This window comes from Sinohyriopsis cumingii, chromosome 17 (assembly GCF_028554795.1).
Source record: "Sinohyriopsis cumingii isolate HCF-2022 chromosome 17, ASM2855479v2, whole genome shotgun sequence".
Classification (NCBI taxonomy): Eukaryota; Metazoa; Mollusca; class Bivalvia; order Unionida; family Unionidae; genus Sinohyriopsis; species Sinohyriopsis cumingii.
In genome coordinates, this window is record NC_142977.1 from 95,902,564 (window position 1) to 95,926,462 (window position 23,899).

The following is a 23,899-nucleotide window of genomic DNA, read 5'->3' on the forward strand; positions in this document are numbered from 1 at the left end:
CTTCAGCCACTAAGTCATGTATTAAATTAAGAAGATATTTGTATTTTAGAAAAAGGAATGTCTTCTACACTCAGCCAATGTACACATTTAAGTTGCACTTACACTACTATGTCTTGTTTAGAAGAATGTTTTGTAACCCTGCATTCAAATCTGCCAGGTGCTGTGGATCTTCAATTGGCAGTTTGTGTTCTGGCAACCCAGCAAGCCTTGCTAATGTACTGTTCTGAAAGTTATTGGTTTATTTGCACATTTGGTCATGGTGATTCTTTTTTAGCACCTGTACATATATGGCAAAATATAAAGGCATCTTAACTGTCACATTCTTTACTTGACTTAACTTCTTTTTGAAAATGTTGCCAGCTGTGTTTTCAGTCATTGCTGCACAAACTATGTTCTATTTTACGAGTAACTGTTACCTCATCTTTGGAGGGGCCCCGAGTGGCTGAGTGGTCTAAAGTGCTCACTGTTCCGGATCACTGCCATCTCACCTCTGTCTGCGTGGGTTTGAGTCCAAGGCTCGGCTGTGGGTACGTGGGAAAGCCTGCCAGTAGCTTCTCATGGGTCGGTGGTTCTTCCCTGGGTTTTCCAGGGTTCTTCCTCCACTAGTTATACTAGCCGACATGTATAGCCTATCCTGTGCTGAAAAATGGCGTTAAAACCCTAGAACAAACAACAACCACCTCAACTTTAGATGATGGAGTTTCCACCAGTTTGATAACAATACTCAGAGGTCTTGGAAACGCCTAATCACATGTATTTGGATGCAATTTTATTTACCTGGGATGCTGTTGTTGTAGGGTTTAACACCATTTTTCAGCACACGATAGGGCTATACATGGCGGCCAGTATTAATGGTGGAGGAAGAACCCCAGAAAACCCCGGAAACAACCACCAACCCACAAGAAGCTACTGGCAAGCTTTCTCACATACCCACATTGGCTAAATCCGAGACTCGAACCCAAGCAGACAGAGGTGAGATGGCAGTGATCTGTAACAGTGAGCGCTTTAGACCACTCGGCCACTCGGGGCCCCACCTGGGATGCAGAAAATCACTTATACAGTAGACCTTCCATCTGCACATATTTGCCAGCTGGCAAATTCAAGGACTTTTCAGTCGTGCTTCAACCATCTGCTGAGTGGAAAATGTGTTTATCAAACGATCATTTTAGTTTTGCTGATATTTACATTGAGAACATTCAGTGTCTGAAAGACTTCCCCCCCGTACATGTTGTCATTGTGAGATTACAAAGAATCTGACCCAATAGCTTGGCGGCAAGATCAAAGATTTGACTAGCTGCAGAGTGGTGGGAAAATGTACTGATATTTATGCTGACTGAATTCAGAGACAGAAAGACAAAGTGATGTTCTTTTGTGTAAGAGTACATTAAATGAACAACTTGACCTTTTAGTATTGTTTTCATTTCCAAGTGTAGCCGAATAAGCAGTGCATGTGACCTTGAAATCAAGACATGTTGAGAGTTAAAAAAATGCTGTTTGCAAATCTGGATAAGTATTTTGGGGCAAATTGGCAAAGACTGTAATGAGATTCAACAGTGTGCTGTGAAGTTGTTAAAACTGTTATTTCACATGGAACACTATGTGTGATGCTTAACTGAGTGCATAGAGTAAGACGTTTCCTTGGCCTGACATAATTCTCTCTCACTTTAATGGACAAACAAGAAATACATGTCAGTAGTGTAAAGAAGTTAGAAAATTAAACTCAATGGCAACCACTGGTTCTACTCATCTGGAAATTTAGCCACTTCAGATATGCCCATTATGCTTCTGGTAGGGGACTGCAAATTTTGCTGGTGGGACTCCTGTTTTGTTTTCAAAATAGGAGTCCTGGACTCCTAGCTTTAAATTCCTCGTGCAACCTCTACTATTATCATCAGTCGGTCATAAACGCGGTCCAAAAGATAATTTTGTTTGTTTTGGATCTATTTTAATTTTTTGCCTTGGATGCCATTTTCAATCTAATGCGGACTATACTGGAACAACGCAAGGCATAAAACTGAGCGAATGGAAATTGTTGCTTCATTGTGTGACAAAGGTGCACATAAAATAAGAGTTTCTCGTGAGAATCACTTTAAAATCACGTGCTTATTTTCCCCCTCTTTCTTGGGTATGGGGATTATACAGTTCTAACATCCTGTTGCTACAAATGATGTGACAGTTGCAGGTCACATAAGGTCAGCTCCAGGCTCCATACTCAGTTTTAACCCTATGTGTCATGATAACATTAGCATAAAAAACTGATGTGTGCGTATTTTCCATTTGGGAGAGTTGTAATATAACCATTAAAGAAGTTAGACCAAACCTTAATTTTGTTTTAATCAACAGGGTACCAGACAATGACTGAAGAATCATGTGACAGTACATGTATCATTTCCTTTATAAAGAAGGCATTTCATCCACTCTACAAGTCTACTAAATTAAATTGCAGTACTGTTCAATTAGCAACATAGGAATAAATCTTTCCAAAACTTGAGCATGTCATCACATAAATGGAGAGATATTACTTTAGAAGAAAAAGAATGAAACTATTTGATTGAATGACATGGGGGGGGGGGAGAGGGAGACCTGCCAAACAATTTTATGTTGAAGGACTCAAATGCTGTAACAGATAAGAATATTCAGCAGCAGTGGTAAAATGGAGCAAATGGAAAGTGAATTATGTACGTAACAAGATTTAAATGATGTTTTTAAATGGTATTGCAATGTGCTTGACAAAAAATAACCCACTCACATTTTACACTTACGTCAAGAATAAGAACTAATGTATATTCATTGTAAACAAGTCTATTCTTATGACATGAAGGATCTTTTAATAACTAATGTTACTTTGAAATGAAGATATTAAATGCTTTGAAGTTATATGTAGCTGTCATACTATATATATCATACATATATTTATCATAAAATGTTTTGGCCCTCTTCTATAAAGGCAACCGATCTTATAAGGTCACATTCCGGGAGCAGAATGGGGTGGTCATATAAGAGGGAGACAACTCTAACAAGATTTTCAAAATGGCTACTGTGGTGGCCATACTGGATGTGAAAGCTGCACTATTTTACAATTAGGACCAACTAGACCATGGATGAACATGTGTGTAAAGTTTTATGGCAATCATCCAAGTAGTTTCAGTTGAGAAGCGATAACAAACTTATGCTAATGAAGAAATGGACAACAGACCATCCCATAAGCTTTTCTAGTCTATGACCCATAAAGCTAAAAGAAAAAGAAAAAGACAGTTGTAAACATACCACAATTGCGTAATCTGTTAGGTTCCAACAAACTTATACTTTCTTGTTTGCGAGACTTCCTCTGCATCTTTGGAGTACCATCATCATCCCGAAAACCTCCAAGATAACCAAGTTTGAAAATTTCTTCAAATTCAATAAAATCTATCACCTGCAATAAAATAATAAGTGATTCCTTATCATTATATTCAAAGTATTAATACAACCTGTTTCGAGAGAACATACAGGTGATGCTAGATTTATACCACTGATGCTATCCTGAGGTTTAGGTGTAAACTGAAACTGGCATAAATCAGAATTAATGTAAATGCACATATGTGAGCTAAGTGCGAGTCATAGCACATGGCGCTAGCAATAACGTAAAAATGAGCACAGTTATTTCTTCATTATAAATGGCGTTACAATGAAAGCATGCAAATCGAATTGGCTTAAACTGAGTGACAACTGTATCTTGACAGTTTCCTACCTGCAAGTACTGTGCATCGATATATAACCCTATCCCCCATTTTTAAATATGCATTCAGGCGGGCTAAATTTCAATAGTGGCAGCTGCATACAGTGCAACTACTAAAACAAATGAAGGAGTCCAGTGAATGCCACTGTGCTCGCAACATGCAATAGTGAAGCAAGTTACCATATTTTGGTGGATAATCCACACTGATTTATAATGCACTACCCAAGTTTAACTCAGAATGAAAACATAGTTCTATGATATAACTTGCAGGAGGTATAACTGAATTTACCATGTGCTTTTGGACAGGCAATGATGGTTACCTTGTCTTTCACAGTGTACACGTTTCTTACATGACCCATGTTGATACCTGGTACATCGATTCTATGCATTCAGACATCCAAACAATCAATCAATATTAGTACAGGCTTTCAGGCTAATTTATAAGACAAATATCAAACTAGCATACCCCATCTGCATATAGCCAAAACAAAATTTGCATTACCTGTACTTATCAGATTATGTGTTTGCACTGAACTGAACGTATGTAGTCCTGGATAAATCTGGGCTAACCTCATCAACATTTACTCAATGTAGGCTGCCAACTTCCACTGAGTTGCATGACAAGTTCCAAAGACACGCTTTACCCATTCCCAGCTACTTACATTATACAGTCTCTCATCATCCAGGTCTGAGAAGATGGTGCCCTTCACCTGCTGAGGTTTCAATGGTGTCCAGTTCAACACAGGAAGACGGAACTTTGTCTGGATTTTTTTCTTTATTGTCATTGCTGAAAGGATGTCACTATTTATTACTTAACATAATTTAAACACATTTCTACCAATAAATATATATCAGAATATTTGGCGTTTCTATTCTTTTGGTGTGATTACTTCAGGGTCAAGGACAGCTTTCATTCAGCTGATAGCGATGAAACACCTGTTTTATTAACAGTACTGAGGGTGATATGAGGAACAACAGCTATGTTCATGGAAAGTGAATTATCCACCACAGTACCAGATATACTTGCTTATAAGTCCAGTCCAATTGCAAACAACACTGACCATGATATGTCAGTGCATAATGCTTTGGTATGACTTGGCCGAGGTTTGAACATACAACCTTCTGCATCCAAGGCAGATGCTCTAACCACTAGGCCACTGGAGCAGTCTCATTCAGAAATAGCAACATACTGCTGTACAGTAGTCCTCCTCTTGAACGGCCCCCCTGACCAGCGGCCACCCGCTCCTTACGGCCAGAATCCGTTGGCACCGACGAGTTTGTGTTCAAAAGTACCCCTCGCGAAAGGCCACCCGGCTAACGCGACCAGCGGCCAGCATATTAGTGCAAAATCATAAAATTTACCCCTCACAAGCGGCCGCATTTTATTTGAATATGTATCCAGAACCAGTATTGTATTCATAACGTGTGTTAAGTAATCCGATTTCTGTTTCCCGATGTCAGGTTTTCGTTACTGAAAGATGTGTTGAGTAAAGTACATTTACCACTAAGGTTAATATTATATCATTTACGCCTCACGAGAAGCCAAATTTATTCCATAAAAACCGAGAAAGACTCAAATTTTAATCCATATAAAAGGGTACGTACATGTAATCCAATTAGCCTTGCTGCTGTGTTATCATAAGATGTCCGGTTTAGTCACTCTGATAATTGTTAAGAATACAATTATCGAACAGTAGTAACAGATGAGAAGTGGCAGTATCGATGTACAATACCCAAGTCAGCAGGAAAATGGTTTAATAGCCTTTATGGCTTCCCTTAGTAAGATGTTGAGCTTGTTCACTTTGGTAATCAGTGCCTATTACTACTGACAATAATTGTCAAAATTACGAATCCTAGCGGCCGCGAGGTCAAATCTGCGTGATGTTAATGGTACATATCGAAGCTGTTTTGGCTTCTCTCACCTAGTTTCAAGAAATGCATAAAAACAAATAGGTACCAGACTGCGACTAACAAATCACGTGACAAGATCACTTCCTTTAAAAACACACGGCAATTTGTTTAGATGCATACAAAATTGTTTTATCAGTATTGTAGTTGGCAACATGAATAGCTTACTGCAAAAAGATCAACATGTCATCAAGGAAAATAAAAATTCTCAGTTTAGAGGAGAACGTCAAAGTAATTCAACTGACGAGGAGGGGGGGGGTCATCGAGGATCCTTGCAGAAAACTAACATCGGGAAGACTCAGATAAACAATATCGTGAAAGATAATGAAACAATTCTGCAGAAGTGGAAAGGTGAAATGGATGGAGAAGGGAAGATTATTTGAGCCAGGAGACGTTTGTATCCTGATTTGAAAGACAAGAAAAAGCAAAAATTTTGTCAGTTGAACTGGGATATGATGACTTTACCGCAAGTAACGGATGGTTGCACAGATTTAAAGTGCGACACAATATCAAGTGTTCTGTCATTAGCAGCGAATCAGCTGATGTTAATAATGAAGTTGTCGAAGATTGGAACAAAAGACTAAACGATATATGCAGGGGATATGACAGCAAGGATATTTTTAATGTGATGAGACGGGTTTGTTTTTTAGACTGTTACCAACAAAGTGACGTGATGTGAACTGTCACATAATTAAAAAGACAGTTTTAATACTGTATCAATGGTTATTCATAGCATTCTTTTGCAAATGATGACAAAGTTTGTTTTACATTTATTTCACATCATGAATGTGACTTTTTAATTAAAATATTAAATATTTAAAATTAAATGTACTTGTGACTTTTTTCATATGTATTTACTATTCGCATTTGTCATCCCCCTCTAGAAAGGCCACCCGCATTATAAGGCCACTTCCCTGCTGCATTAGGGGTGGCCTTATAAGAGGGGGACTACTGTAATAGTATTTTAGTGAAAACCCTATTGTCGATATGCCATCCATTCAGAGAAGTAGTCAGATAAAGACTTACAAGATCAGCATAATTTAATACAGGAATAACTATATATTGCAAGAAACAATTTCTTTTTTTTAAAAGTTGGTATGGTCTTATTTTTATATATTGTGAGAATTAATTATTAATAACCCCATGTTGGTACAATTTTACTTCAGGGGGTGTGGTGATAAGAGTTTGAAGATAATCACCACTGATCGGCACCATTTGTACTGAATACCAACTAGACACCACAAGAAGACTTCTAGTGAAAACCCCATATTGATATGCCTATCAGTTCAGGAGATGTAATGATAACAAAATTTTCAAGACATGATAGCTATATTGTCAGACTGACACCAATTTTACTTATGATCAACCAGATATGACCACCAACTTAGAAGGAAAAATAAACAGATTTTTAAGAATGCCATTATGGTGTCTAGACCTGTAAACATCCCTTTACTACTGACAAGGCATGAACCTCACTCTTTCTCCTTGCCAATGCTGACAAAGGAAGAAATACTATTTTAAGGGTAAGGTTCTTGAGGAAGCTTCACTCCAAGGTTCTTAAGGAGATTTAGGTAAGGGCCAAACAACACACAAATGGCATTAAAGAGTGAGAGACTAATCTCTAAAGCTAAAAGTACCTATCACTTCTGAAAGATCTGGATCTGACCATATAGTGGAGTACTGGAGAGAATGCCTACTTTATAGCCCTTATCCTCGAAGTGAAAAAGTAGAAAATCTGCAACCACGGTTAAGGAAGGAAGGCAAATAAGATCAATGCATTTCCTAATGCACTACAAAAAAAAATTCTCCACTCGGCCTTTTAAAGCTTGGAAGCTGATGTCCTTGTAGACTGAGCTTAACATTTGGCATCCCTGCTTGAAAATTGATTATGGTAGATAGATCGTTTGATATGAGGCAGGCATGAGAATGGATAGAGTGTTGTGCATCAGGGACTCTCTGTGCTGTGTCAGCAGATCCCTCCTCAATGGTAATTCCTTGAGATCATCAACTAATAAATCATGGAGATTGTTAAAATGCAACCAATGGGGTCACAGGGAAGCTATCAGGTTGAACCGTGACTTAAATGTTCCGACTCGGTGAAGGACCTGAAAGATTATTCTAAAAAGTGGTAAGGCATTGGCATACAGTTAATACCACCTCAGACTGAAGACATCCATTGCTCATACTCTTGTATCCCTACGCATATGCATACATGCCAACCCCTAGAGAGGTATTAACATAATTATTACTAATATAAGTGACACAGAAAAAATCTGAGCATACAAAGTGTAATCTATAGATCCCTGTCCTCTAACATTTTTCAGTCATATAACATGATATGATAAAGATGGAGATCAAATAAAAATGGACCTGATGTAACTGGTTCTTCTTGGAACTCATCAGTTTCAGCAAGAAAAATTGATATTATGTCATCTTGTCTTTGCTCATAGGGCATGGGAGACACAGTAGCTCCTTTGGTAAAGCATTACACTCATAACTGGCTGTCTCTGTGTGTCTTTTTGTTGTTGATGGGGTTTAATGCCATTTTCCAGCACAAGATAGGCTATACATGGCGGCCATTATTAATGGTGGAGGCAGAACCTGGGAAAACCCTGGAAAGAACCACCGACACAAAAGAAGCTACCAGCAAGCTTTCTCACATACCAACATTAGCCAAGCCTGAGACTAGAACCCACGCAGACAGAGGTGAGATGGCAGCGATCCATAACGGTGAGCGCTTTAGGCTACTTAGGGCCCCATGTCTTTTTGTAAAGGCATTTAGGTCCCAATTCCTGAGCATGATATAGCTAGTAATATAAAAAAACCAACAACTCTTTGGCAATAAAATACTATTCATGACTGATGGTTTGTCATCCTGTCTTCATGCACTGGTGGAGGAGGAGAACCCTCTTTCCTGCTGAAAAGAATTGCTGATTTCCACTTGATGCGGGAAGTATGTGATAGAGAACTAAACAATCATTGGCGCCCAGCACTAAGTGTTATTTGACACACTACCCAGTGACTTTAGCCTGGTGCCCTGTACCCAGTCACTAGGCAATTACTGGTCAGAAAATACAGACTTTATTAGAAGTTTCTGTTTGGGGAACTTGATTCTTACAAAAAAACTCCTTGATTTAAAAAAATTGTCTACTTGAGCCAGAAGATGATCAAGCTTCCCTTGCATCGGGTAAGCGGAACTCATTACTTGGTGAAGACGGGACTCTCTACTTGGTGAAGATGACTTACCACCAGTGGGAAGTGCCAAGGATCCTTCTATTGCATGAGCTGACAACCTAATTCCATATTTCAGTAATCCAACCTCTATGGAAGTGGGTATTTATGTACCGAAGAAAAGTTACAAACCACTCCCATATGGCAACTACTGATATTGGAAAATGGCCAAGAACACTCATGAGAATGGATGGGGTCCTTCAGGAATGAAGAGGAAGAAGCACTGGCACTAAATACATGATGACATTCCGCTAAGTCCCTTACCAGAGACAACAAGAAGGACAGCCTTGTGTACACACAGTGCATGATAACTTCAGGCATACTGAATGCTGAAAGGAAACACAATAAATAAACAATGAACCACAAAAAGAATTTGGTGGATAATACAGACCTGCGACAGTGGCCATATTGGATGTCCAAATGCATCATTTTCATTTAGGACCCAACAGACATCATATGTGTTTCTGTGAAAACCCTATCCCAATTAGTTCAGGAAAAGCTGTGTTAACAAATTTTTTAAGATGGTGGCCATAATGGAAGTCAGACTGACACCATTTTCATTGGGAACATAACAGACACCAAGTTCTGCAGTGAATAATCTATGTTGCTAAGACATCCAATAAAGAGAAGTAGCCACAAGAATTTCAAGATGGCTGCCATGGTGGCCATACAGGATCACAGTCATAATAAAAACTAATTATTATAAAAAGTCAAAGTGAAAACTCTACATCGATATGACTACCTGTTTGGGAATAGTGATAAAAATATTTTCTAGATGGACATACTGGCAGCTATAGTGGATGTCAGGGCTATCTAGATCTTGGGATGAATGTGTATATTCAGTTTCATGCAATGGGAGGAAAACTAATAAGAAATCTGAGTCAACAGACAGATGACAAGTGGACGTACAATAAGTGGATAGACTGAAGTATGTAATATGTATAAATGTTTCACAACATCAAGGCACAAGATTAGCTATATGGTGCTGATTAATAGTAAAGTTTTAAAATTATGAACTGCACAAAACTTCTGAAGGTAAATCCTTCCAAAAATAACTAAAGATGAAGTACAAGACATGATTAAAATATAATAAACATTCTGTAAAAGGTATACAAATAAAAGATATGGACAACACACATGCTCTTTTTGTCTATGATCAGTAAAGCTAAAATACAGCATTGAAAGCTGGACATAACTGTAAGAAAGGTAAGGCAGAAAAAAAACTGTCGTAAATATGCATGATATAACCCACCATGATCACTGCTGACTTATCAAAGGGCAATACCCCATGGCCCCAACCAGATGCAAGACCCAAGGGCAAAAATGCCACAGGAAATAATGGAAGTATTTCATGTTATACATTTCATACAGGAAGGAAACTGGATGCCAAAATATTAATAAAATAGTATCATGGTTTTTAACATAAGGTTCCATCCAGAGGACATAATCAAAGAGCAGAAGTGGTATTAGGTGAGAGATATGAATTTGACGTCATATTCGAAATATACACTAAGCTCAACAAGATTTTATAATAATAATAATAATAGTAATAATAAATATTATTATTAATAAAAATGTGTTCTGCTGCTTGACCCATGGCCACACTCTGGTACATATCCCTGGTGTGACAGTGGTATCATGAAAAAGGGTATGCATGTAAGTATATATATATATATATATATATATGGTTTAATGGTACATCAGCAAAATGCTGGTGATATGGTGCTGAATAAAAGTGAAGTTCTCAATATGTAAATATAGAGAACTGCAAAAGAAATTGTGGAAAAAAACCCTTTGTATGGTTCAAAGTATATGAACCTGAAAGAAGGCAAAAAAAGACAAAGGTGAAAAAGAGTACTGTCAATGGTACATTATACACCCACCCAATGTGCACTGATCACATTTAATTGCTGAACCACTTGTAAATTGTTCTTTTAGAATTTAGAACAAGGAAATTTGTAAGATTCTTAGTTCATTTGTAAGCAGGTGTAGACCTACTTTTGTGAAGGGATTTAACATTTACATTAGCAAGATAACTGCAAAAGATCCCAGAGCTGATTGATAATCCTACCTTGATTAAACAAGCTAGGATAATACTTAACAATGAAAGCAATGATAATGTCATCTTTGTCCTGATTTTACATTTCAATGACTCAAACTGTGAAAGAGATGGCCCTCGTCAAAAGCAGCATTAATAACATCCATTGGATATTGTCAATGAATTTCTGAACACATCATGATCAGAAATAATCCTTCTGTATTGCTTTACATTATTGTACAGTATTCCATCTTTACACAATTTTCAATAACAAGAAGAATATTTAACATACCGATAAAAATATTTGTTTTAACAAGCACACTAGCTGTTAAATCATTACATTCATTTTTTATGTGCAAAAATGAATTCTTTTATAACACATTTGCTTTTACATTGGCATGGTTTATTTTAAAGAGAGAAAATCAAAGGAAAACCCTGACGAGTTACCTGACATGTTTGCTCCTGCCATTCCTGGAGGTGGAGGTGGGGCAGGTGGGCCTGATGAGCCAATGCCTGGTGCTGGTGGTGGGGGTGGAGGTGGGGGAGGAGGAGGGGGAGCTGGGGCCAGTGGAGGTGGAGGTGGGAATCCCCCAGCTGCTCCTGCTGCACCTGCATAAAGAAAACAAGCACATAACACCAATGAACTTTATCCTTCAATATGTAATTACCAACCCGATTTGGTTACTATGTACTATCAAAATCAAGTTTTTACTGGGTAATAACTATCAAAAAAACATGACAAAATGAAACAGAAAAATATGGAGTCAAGCTCTAGTTTAATTGCATAATTAAAACTGTGCATTCAATGTACACTCATCCATTCAATGTAAGAGTGAGTCCATGCAGTGTAAATACTAGTAATTATTATCAGGGTTGTACCACAATCCAGGTCAAGTGGAGTCAACTCTGAGCTTGAGGCTATGTGCTAAAAATACTGTACTGATATTTTTCACTGCCTGATTTCCTCAATTTTAAGATGTAAATATGGCTAAAAACTACCGAGGTCACAAAAATATAGATTTTTTATGTGTCACAAACAAGTTATATAAGAGGACCTGTCTTTTAAGTCATTATTTAAAGTCAAATATCATTTTTAAGTCATTAAAGTATATAATTTATGGAATTTCGCAGGTTGATGCAAAGTAGTCATCAATAACTGAATCAAGACCTATACAATTAAATTCTTTTACATTCACATGACAACCCACAACTGCATTCATGCTCTTCTGAGTTTCTACTGTCCTAACATTTCCTAACTGCTTAAACTTATTTCTTAATCAGAAGCATTTTGGAATTAATGTTGCCAACAACAAATTTTCAAGCTGGACTAAGCTTTAACAATCCGAGAGAGCTAGGAAGCTGATGGATTATCCAACTTCAAAACTATGACACCCATATTTAGTAATGAAAATTCAGATAACGATAAAGCTAAGCTAAAAATAATTTTTTTTCCTCATAAAAACATAGTCATTAAGATACTTAAATTTCAACAGATATTTAAAAAGAAAATTATTCAAATAATAAGGAAAAAGTTAAATAGTTTGAATAAAAGTTATCCACTTATTTTTTGGTTTTATTATACTAGGTTATCGTTGATGATTTTGTCAAGATATCATTATTATCTACTACTTATCAAAGCTTTGCTTCCCTCATTTACCAAGAATATTTACTTATGCAAGTTTGTCAATTTTGATATAGATTATTAAATATTAAATCCCTTTTTTAAAAAGATATATTCAGTTCCGTCTTTATTTGGCATTCTTTTACATTATTGGACAGGCTGACAAAATTGTTGATACATTTGATGCATTTCATAGGGCTATACAAGAGTCAATTATGTGCCACAAATCTTTAAGATGTCTTGATATCAAAGATTTACATTAAGTCTCCAATCTAGAGACTATATATTCGCTTACAAGGCAAGACCAGTGGAAAACTGCACAGACCAAGATCTGCTGTCGCATAATAAGCCAGAAGATCAGGGTTTATGTTGTTTGCAGTTGGACCCGTGTTATAAGCGAGTATATACAGTATTCTTCCCATTCAGATTCATCTTCACAGATTATGGTGTAAAGATTGTAACTCCATGTATCAATACTGGTAATATTATTCTAATTATTATTTTCTCATATTAAAATGTTTAATGACAGCCAGTATTAAAACACCTAATATACTTGATTAATCTCTTGATAAATCTAATATTTGCCTTAATCCAAACAATGATATTGTAAAATGAATTACAGATGTACCTTCTTTGTTAAGTTCAGTACTTCTGAGCAGAATATGATTCAGACATTAACTGTGTGACTATTTCATGGTTCCTGAAAACATTTTCTAGAATTAATTTTTTATAGAGCAAGTTCATAATATTATGAAATATTTGCCAAAGTTTTTTTGTCATCTTTGGCACTCAGAATGCCAGTCAGATCAAAATAAAGTTTAACTCTGATATCCTCCACACATAAATTTCTGTGGTCATCCCCTAAGCCAGTGACCACAACACTAAAATATCAACATTAAACTGTGGTACATTCTATTGATTCCACATATTTTTCTTTCTGAGATCAGGTTAGGGCACCTTCCTCCAGGGCATGGGCTGGATAAGTGAGTTTTAAAGCCACACCTTATGATGCAAATTAATGGGTAGAATGAAGTCAAGGACTGGATTCAGCCCATGGGCCATATTTTGCCCACCCCTTATCTATGTAATACAGAATACATATATGAATGTGAGTTTACTTGTTCTTTATTTCCTAAAGGATGACATTCTAAATTTTGTGACTGAAGGTGGGACCATTGGTTGCAAAATACTAGTATATTTTTTCTTCCATAAAGTGCCCCTTTTACCCAAACAAATCTTTGTTATAACAAGTGCCTTTCCTGCAAAACCCCTCAGTGAAAATACAAATCCAGTAAGTGCCCTATTGCCAATACATGGCTCTATTGAAAAAGTGCCCTTTATGCAAAACTCCTTAGTAAAAATATATCCACAGAGTCCTCACTTTGACTATACAGGTCCCTATCATGACAGGTGCATTTCTGGCAAGGCCCCTCTGTAAAGATGCATATCCAGAGTGTGCGTACATTGCCTAAACATGTCCCTATCATAAAACGTGCCCTTCTTCCTAAGCCCTTCTATAAAGATACACACTGACACAAGCGACACACATGAATCTGCAAGCAATAGTGTCAGAGATACTGAGCTAAAAGCAGATCCTAACAAACAGAATTGAGCTTAATACAACGCTAAGAACAATATTACTGAACCATAAAAAATAGATCAGATTGAAATAGCTTTCACTGATGGCCAAATTATTCATAAAACAGTTCATACCAAGTCATGTGACTTTACAAGCAACAGAATCTGAGAAAATGACTTAAACACAACCCACATCCTCACTACCGACACCAAATAGATGGAAGGAATTGTGGACAAATATCATAAATATGCAAGAACAACTCTGAAATCCAGCCCAAAACTGGGCATATCATTCCAATGAGTATGGAACATTACTACAAAAAAGTCATTCATGTTAACTCAGTCATGGAGATACCAGCAATCTGGCATTGTCAGATTTCTGTTGTACCTGGTAAAGAGCCTATGTTCAGTCGAAGGTTCTCTAGCTCACTAAGTTTGGATTCCAGCAAGCTCTGCCGCTTACGTGACTCCTCATCTTTCTCGTTTACAGCTTTCCTCAGTGTGTTCATCTCTGTTTCTTGTGATTTCAACAAATTCTATAATGGAATCATGATGCTCAGATACACTCAAATCAACAAGTAATTTTTGTTATTTCATATCTTACCGTAACAATGGCAAATAATGTGACAAACATACGTACATTACAATAAATGTGATTTGGGGGCAATCTAAAATATGCTTCTGTTAGAATCCCCACAATCAAGAAAAACATAGTACAGATAAACTATTTTCTTCTTTAAGACAATTATAGGGTGCAAAAGAATGCCAGAGTCCTTGAGACATATGCACATAGAAAATACGTAGATGTATTTCTGTGTAAAGTTTACTTTTCGTCAATTGCAAATTTAAAACACAAAGACACATTTTTCATTTTTAAATAATGACAAAGCATTGAGTGCAATAATTTTTATCATTAGCAATGCCTCAATACAGGTTTAATTAGGTCATGGAAAATATTATCTGAATTTATCTGTTTCAGTACTGAATATGAAAACTAAAAATTTCCCGTCAAGAATTTGAGTTATCAAGAGAACTCCACCTAAAATGTTATATCAACACCATGGCAACAGCAACTAGCATGTACAAGCCTTCCATAAGCAATTAGTCTCCTTCTGGAACTAACTGCCAACGGAGGGACTGCATATGCATTAGGAAGAAAATACCAGGTACCATATCATGAAGCAAATGAGGTCGGTCATCACTTACCTTTAGTTCATCCAGTTCTTTATTAGCATCTGACAACTGTTTTTCAAGTTCAACTGAAATGAAATTCAGATATGTTGATTCCTGTTGCTTTAGACTAATTCTGCAAATTTATTATGTTAGAAGTTTTGCATCAACCACTTAAGTATTGTAACAAAATAAGTAAGACTCCTACAGATTTCTCTACAGGCATAGCTCTCTCAAACAACGTGACCACCAAACACTATGAAACTCTGCAAAAAACCAAATTCTCACTGAACTAAGTAAAAACTAGTCTTTCAGATGTAATCTTCTACCTTTGCCTTAACAAAAAGTGTGCGAAAAACAATCAATGGAACTAAATAACATCAAAGTTGAAATTTTATCAGTTAGCGAAACCTGCCATAATTTTAGTCTGATTGGTGTATCCAAATGTAAATTCTACAGAAAATACCTGTGTGCAAACAAAGGATGCAGTGAGATTAGAAGACTATATTTAAAGTTGATGTCATAGATGTAGGTGTATACATCATTGGACTGATATTTGACTGCCATATTTTGCTGTGTACTGTGCTATAAGCAGATGTTGGAAAGGCATTTTTCATCCACCAATGTTGACTACATATCCAATTTGTTTCTTTCTTGCAATCAAAGAATTGAGAATACAGATGGCTTGGAGGGTTCAAGTGTGTGTGTGTGTGTGATTTGGATTTTTTATGTAGCTTTCACAATTTTTCAGTCATATTGTTGCAATGACTCCAGTATGGCAATTTATAGTGATGTCTAGCACTGGAGCATCATGCTGCAGACATGTAGCATTATGTCCCAACCAGTCACATTATCCTGACACCAGGCAGACCTGTCCTGACACTAATCATTATAGTGAGGTGGCTGCTAGTACCATTTTATAAGTCCTTGGTATGACTCGGATGGGATTCAAACCCGTGACCTCCCACATCCATTGTTAATGTTGTTCCTTTCTTATAAACAAATATCCATCCAAATACATGTAATCTTTATAAATGCCTTTCTGTTTTCTCTTCTAATGGAAAAGTAAATAAAATATTCATTCTGAGAAAAATTACATATGGTCAGAAGTTTTGCATGGAAATGGCTCTGTATATTTTCATTGCTACCAATAGGCCATTAAACTACATAAAGGAGGTAAACACAATGACTAATCATTTCCTCTCTGGATTATAATCTGAGTTATGTTCCCTAACATATCTTGACCAGCTTTTCAAACAGCCTGATCTAACTGGATAGGGTATTTACAGGCAATGCTTGACCTTTGATCAAAATACATAAAAAAACAAATTGATAACTAAAATATTGAAAGGGCCTTTATTATTACAAAAACAAACTGTTTTTAGTAATAGATACTACCCCAAAGGCTTGAGGGAAGATATCCTTCCAAGTCAAAAAGAAAATTGATCCTGCAATGAACTCCAATGTACCAATAATTTTTTCCCCTTAAATCTGAATTTTATTAACATAGAATTTTTATTAAAGAAATGAAAAAGTATCATTTGTATTTAAAAAGAGGTTACACTGTGTCACTTAAATATCTGACACAATGCAAAAGTGATTCAAATGTATGAAAGCATGATCTTAATGACAAATTGTCTTATATTTACAGACACAAGAGAGTATATAATCTTGGAGTTGATCATTTGGAGGGCCTTACCAGCAGCTTATGTGATTATTGACTTAGATAAAAATGAGACCAGTCATATTTCTTACAATTAAATTTTGACAAGTAATCAAATATAAAACCAGTCATACATGAATGAATGTAAGTTATCACAACTAAGAAATATCTTCTGTCAGAAAAAGAATGTGTAGTTCCTACAACCTTTTGTTAAAAAGGTGCAACTCTTACTAATTTGTTGTTAAAAAAGGTGTAATTTGTAAAAAACCCTTGTTAAAAATGTGCAATACATATAAACCTGTTGTTAAAAAAGAATGTTTAACTTGTTAAAACATGAATGTGTTATTTTAACAAATTTGTTGTTAAAAAAGAACATGTAACTCCTACAAATTTGTTGTTAAAAAAGAAATGCTTAATTTGTATAAATTATAAAAGGAATGAGCAACTCCTACAAATATTTTGTTAAGGAATGTGTAATTTCTAACAAATCTGGTGTTAGAAGAGAATAAGTGACTTAAACAATCTGTTGTTAGAAACAAATGCATATCTTATATAAATCTGTCGTTAGAAAAGAATGTTAACTCCTACAAATCTGGAGATGTTTTTCCTTTTTTGTGTCAATGAGGCTCTAAATATAAGTAACAATGACTAGGAAATATAATTCTCTCTACCTGTTTTAGCCATTGACTCATCTTCCACCTCCTGTAATCTTTCAGTTAGCTGAAAAAAGAAAGATACATTGTAGAGTATTGGTCTTCATACACTGTAATTGTTTCCCGTCTCAAAATAATTATACCCTAACAAGACAATTAATATGCTTAAATGTTTGAAAAAATTATGACACTATGTTAACTGCTGGTATTTTCTGTGAGCAATGAAGATGGAGATGTGAAGGCATGCATCTCGATGATCAATGGAGACCACCTGATCACAGGGACTTGTGGTAGACCGCTCCACTGGCCAAGTTGGTAGAGCATCCGATTTGGATGCAGGAGGTCATGAGTTTGTTCCCTGGCAGAGTCATACCAAAGACGTACAAAAATGGTACAAACAGCTGCCTCGCTTGTTGCTCAGCATTAAGAGGTTAGTGTTAGGACTGGTCGGCCTGGTGTCAGGATAATGTGACTGGGTGGGACATCATGCTACATGTCTGCAACATGATGCCCCAGTGCTAGGCATCACTATAAACTGCCACACTGTAGACGTTGTAGTGATATGACTGAAAAATTGTTATAGCTATGTTAAAAATCCAAATCTCACACACACACAGAGGGACTTATGCAATTTCTGACAAAGGCAGACGTCTCCATCTTGAAGCATTAAACCTGATATCTGCTTAACAAACTGTTTTATTCAAATGTTCCTTGAAAATATGCAAAGCAATGGAAACAAATCGCTTTATTCAAATACACTTAGAAATCTTCCATTTAAACATACAAGGTACCAAGAGAAGACAGTTTATTTTACATACACCGTAAATTAGCCAGGAAGACAGTTTATTTTACATACACTGTCAATTAGCCAGGGTGCTTGGATCATGCTTAGAATTCCTATGAAAATGTAATAAAAAAAATCTAAATTGCATTTATGGGCAACTATTCCATGTTGGAAGTGCTATCCTTGGGTCCCAATTATTCTTTTTACTGGAACAGCCCTAAGCAGTCTTATATAAATGGCTCATTAGTTTTAAACATTCACAATGATAGTCTGGTCAACAAAAGTTGCCATGTCCATCATGGCAACTATATCCATTATAGATGTGATGTCACTAATTTGCATCCAGTCTAGTCACCAGTATGTTGGTCAACTGATTTGCTGTTGCCATTAAGTTTATTTTGGAACTGTTAAAAATAAAATCACACAAAACCACAATAATAAGCTATATATTAAATTATGAATACTGAATATGGCAGTAAATTATGAGTCAGTTTATATCAGATTTATGCAACCTGCTCCGAGAATGTACAAAATTTCATCCTGGTAAAATAACTATCATGTTCCATGGTAAATTAAAATTTTTATTAAGATACTTTGAGATACTGCTAAGATGTGTGCTTTATCATTTGAAATAAAATTATATCCAAACTTAAATCCAAATTTCCTATATATCACTTTGAGTCTTTTGCAACCAATTATCATCTTGTCACATGATTGGAATGAACTAAACAATATCATAGGTATTGACAAGCACTACTTTCACATGTGAAGAGTAAAGAAATACAGATAAAGCAGCTAAAGGGATACAAAACAAAACTTTGGTAAAACCTTTTTTTACATTAAATAAAATAAATCTTTCACAAGTACTTCATTTTTCTTGAAAAAGAACGAATCTCACCATTGCTGAACTCATCAGTGGTCTTTATGACACAAGCCTATACTGTAAACCTGATGCAAACTGAATCAGAAACATGGTCACCTGAGACAAACCTCAACCAATCAGATCCTGGATGATCTAATTAGTATGCATGGTTGTCACTAATTTTTAAACTTGTCTGAGATCGTAATGATACAAGCCAATATTCCAAATTTAATCAAGATCAGATCAAATACATGGTGCAGAGTAACAAGAAAATGCTGACAGGCTAAAAACTGGTCATACCGTCAGCTCCTTTGGTCTTATATCCTGTTGAGCTTTAAAAAAAGATATGGTTGAAGGAGGAATAGAATAGAAGCAGTTTCAGCAAGCATTATAAGTTTTATTTGTTTGTTTTATGTAGGTACTGTATGCACTCACTAATAAGTTGAGTCCAATTACAAACTGCATAGATCCAGATCTGCCATCACGTGATGTGACGACAAATCTTGGTATATACAGTTTATTAGCAGTAATCAGTTGAACAACATGGATTCTGATATCCTGGTGCATTAATCTACAACAGACTCGGGTCTATTTTGTTTGCAGTTGAATTTGTCTTATAAATGAGTATATACTTAAATAGATTTATATGGGTTGAACTTGTACTGGAACGACTCAGTTGGGACTAAAATACAAGGCCAGTCTAAAGTGAGTGCTGCTCAAGAAAGCTGCCTATTTGGAGAAACTTTACTTCAGAGACTCACTTATCCAAGATATCTCTGCATTAAAAATTATATACTACACAAAAAAGGCAACAAGCATATCCTTTCACAAAAAAGGGCATGTTGTTTTTAATACCTTCTAATTAATTTATCAAAACCATTGTCAAAAACAAATCCCAGAACACAATCTGATAAAACCACCATCAAAAACAAATGTTACAACACAATCTGATCCAATCACTGTTAATACACAACTGTTACAATACACTCTGATAAAAATTAATACTGCTTATCTTTTAATAAACCAAGTAACACATTTCAACATATGCTGTAAATACTCCGGCTACTTCTGCTTCAATCTCTTCACTTGAGTTGTTAGTATTGGTGATGGGATCAAGGGCATATCTAGCTATTAGAATGCTTTTATCAACTTACCTTTTTTTATAGTTTTAATCAGATTTGAAAAGTTTTCTCTCTGACTAGGACAATTTATTAAAGTTATGTAGGCTTTTCAAATCCCCTAATGCCCTGACATACCCTAAATCTCGCCTTTGTTCAGCAAGGTAATGTCATAACCAGCATTATCCTTGAATTATTGACTATTGTGAAATGTACATGTTTCAATTCCAGCACTTGATATCTTGTAATGTTACACAATTTCTTAACAAGGGATGCCTTGGCACAATAATGCAGAATTTTACAATTGGACCACTGATGACAGAAAACCATTTATAGCATGTAAAGTTAAATATTCAAATTATGAAATGAAAAACGTCTTTGGTGTTACTGTGGATACAAGATAAAAGGGCTTCCACAATTAAGTCTCTTATGAACAACATCTATTTCTGGGTCAATCATACCATTCTGTTAATTATACATAACAGAAAGATGATAGAATGTTTTCTTCTGTGTCTATATACGCATGTGTATGTGCATGCATGTATGTATGTGTGTGCATATGTGCTGGGAAAGGAGCTGAATTCTTTTTCATTAACTACCTCAAAGTTTGAAACCTTTTTACTTCAGATACTAAAATATGGTTTTCCTGTGTTTCATTGGGATTAATCACAATCCAACTTTTTAAGGTCATTCGCTTATTTATTTACTTATATCACCTTTAATTAAACTCATAAATTAACATCTTTTGCATATTCTGAATTAATGATTATTATAGCAGGAACCTTAATATGTACTTCATTACAACTGTAAGTTGTAGTCTTACATGTGAGAGTTCATCCTCCAGCTCTGCCACCTTTTCCAGCGCCTCTGTCTTGGTCTCTGAGTCCTCCAGCAGCGCCGCCACATCGATCATATTATCCAGATAAGCATGGACCTGCACAGACAACCTATCACTCTCTGTATGCCGTAGTTTCTGAAAAGATTGCATGCATGGAATCATTATTTCCTGACAAAGAATGATAACCAATAAAGCTGTCAAGATTGGTAAAATTCTCTTTAGTGGCTTTGGAAATGACATCATTTAAAGTTATTTTCTACTTTTAGTGTGTGTGTGCGTGATTCGGATTTTGAACGTAGTTTTAAACAAAATTCAGTCATATCGCTACGATGTCTGCAGTGTGGCAGTTTATAGCGATGTCTATCACTGAGGCACCATGCTACATGTCTGCCACATTATCCTGACACCAGGCTGACCAGTCCTAACACTAATCTCTTAATGCTGAGCCCTAGCAAGGCAGCTGTTAGTACCATTTTTGTAAGCCTCTGGTATTATTCGGCCAGGGTTTGAACCCATGACCACCCACTTCCGAGACATATACTCTAACCACTAGGCCACCAGAGCGGTCCTCTACTTTTAATAACAGTGGTAATATTTGATTGTGGATGGCAATCATTCATATAAATTTAAATGGTCTTCATGCCATGATTCTTCCCGTCAAATTTAAATCAAATTCTGTTTAGCAGTTTTGGAGAAGTCATTTGAAGCTTTTCTGTTTTTAGTAATGGCATGGTGGATCAGCATCAACTGTAAATTATGAAAGTCATTTACAACAGGATGCATTGTCTCAAGTTGATTAAAGTTGGTTTTCCTATTTTTAGGAAGTTGAAAATAGCAATTACTGAACAATAAAACAGGTTTTTCAATCATAGGTAACAGTCACCACATCTGGTGGCAGATTGGCATTATTTGTTCAAATCTACAAGGTCGTCATGCCATTATGCTTTCCACCAAATGGTATCAAATTCTGTTATGTGTTTTTGAGTTAAAAAGTAATTTCTAAGTTTTTTTTTTTTTTAAATGGCAACTGTATTTACTAGCATCAGCATCATCTGTAGAAACATAAATACCAGGATGCTCTGCACCAAGACTGTTTGAAATTGGTCTTGTGCGTTTTAAAAAGTAGAAAACAGCAACTGCTACAGACGCTGCATGATGCACAATGCATGTTGTACAATGGACTGAATGTTGTACAACGGACTGCATGTTGTACAACTGACTGAATGTTGTACAACGGACTGAATGCTTTACCTTAGCTGTTTTGGCATTATAGTCTGGTGAGCTAAATGTGATTTTTGGTAACCTAATTTCTGTATGTTGACCTATCACGATTTCAGATGCTTCCATGCATAAAGATAATGTACCAAAGGACATAAAGTCATACTGATATAGTGGTAAAGTTAAGCCTGCTTCAAAACATTTAACATATCTAAATTTCTGACCTTAGCCCAGACACTACTCCCTTGGCAGCAAAGTATCCAAAGATTCCATGTAAATTTTACAATTGATAATGAATCTAAAAACTCGTAATCATCAATACTATTAACTGAATGAATATAGGACCAACAGTTACTAAGATATTATCAAAATCAGTCATGCATGCAAGTAAGGTTGAGAGAAAAATTAATATAGCATTTTTAAATGCTACGAAATACTTCTTTGTATATGGTTCTATGACCAAGCAATGTAAAGTTTCAGAGACAAAAAGATACATAGAAAATTGCCCTACCAAGAAACAAAATGTGACATTTTCTTGGGTACAACACTTACATACTGATAATTGGAAATATTCCTACCAAAACTCACCGACCCTTAAAGATAAATGAAGATAATATACAAATAAACAACTTAGCACAAAATTTAACTAAGGTGGGCCATGGATGCAACCATAAGTATGTAAGCTCTACTTATTCTTTGAGCCAGAAAGTTCTCTGTGTCCCTCTTCGTTCTTTGCAATATACGAATTTGAATGATGTCAATAGATCAGCCTGGGTTAAAATTTTCAAAAGCTGACACATTATTGCTTTGTTTATTGCAATTGTGTCTTGTGTACACCAAGCCCCACAACAAATCAATCACCACTGTTTATCAAACATTCATTTTGTTCATATGAAGCAAGGCCCTCATTCTGCATGGCATTTAAGGATTTCATCTTAGATTGAAATCAATGAAGCTGTTCTTTTCATTATGTGAATTTCAACAAGAGTCTCATAAAGATAGTAGGTTTAATCTTTCTGCGACAAAAATGGTAGACATAAAGATCAAGTTTTTATTGCATATGTAGCAAATACACACTAGAAAAGGGAAAGTACTCCAACAATTTGTGTTAGACCAACGTTTGTCATCTGATCATTTTCTTTAGAAAGGTGTTTCTTAAAAAATTGATTTCATATATAGTGGTTACAAATTTAAAGTCTATATAGCTTTATGAATGGAGTTTGTAAGGTAGGGTTGAGAACTTACCATGAGATAATCATCCAGTCCTATTTGTGTGAACTCATGTTGAAGATGGACTCGAAAATTCATGTTCTCTACTGAATGTACAACAATATTGATAAACTGCATGCATGCCACCTGAGAAATGAGAAACAATAATTATTTTAGACAATGACTCAAAATGACAATATCATATCTTGTATTGTATCAGGGTATAATTTTTAGACTTCTACTGTTATCTATAGTTTTAGTTAAATGAAGCAACTTTATTATCACAATTT

The 23,899-nt window shown here is 35.8% G+C and overlaps 1 protein-coding gene across 1 annotated transcript in view; it reads right to left on the reverse strand.

Annotated features, from left to right (window-relative positions):
* Positions 1-23,899, reverse strand: part of LOC149779477 (formin-like protein) — a 130,152-nt gene that overhangs the window by 48,146 nt on the left and 58,107 nt on the right. The window contains exons 10-17 of the mRNA XM_089940167.1: positions 23,646-23,756; positions 21,168-21,317; positions 17,599-17,647; positions 15,301-15,353; positions 14,483-14,630; positions 11,343-11,504; positions 4,381-4,505; positions 3,268-3,415 (exon numbers count right to left, since the gene is read on the reverse strand). Of these exons, the coding sequence (XP_089796293.1) occupies positions 3,268-3,415; positions 4,381-4,505; positions 11,343-11,504; positions 14,483-14,630; positions 15,301-15,353; positions 17,599-17,647; positions 21,168-21,317; positions 23,646-23,756 (946 nt within the window). The remainder of the gene's footprint in view (positions 1-3,267; positions 3,416-4,380; positions 4,506-11,342; positions 11,505-14,482; positions 14,631-15,300; positions 15,354-17,598; positions 17,648-21,167; positions 21,318-23,645; positions 23,757-23,899) is intronic.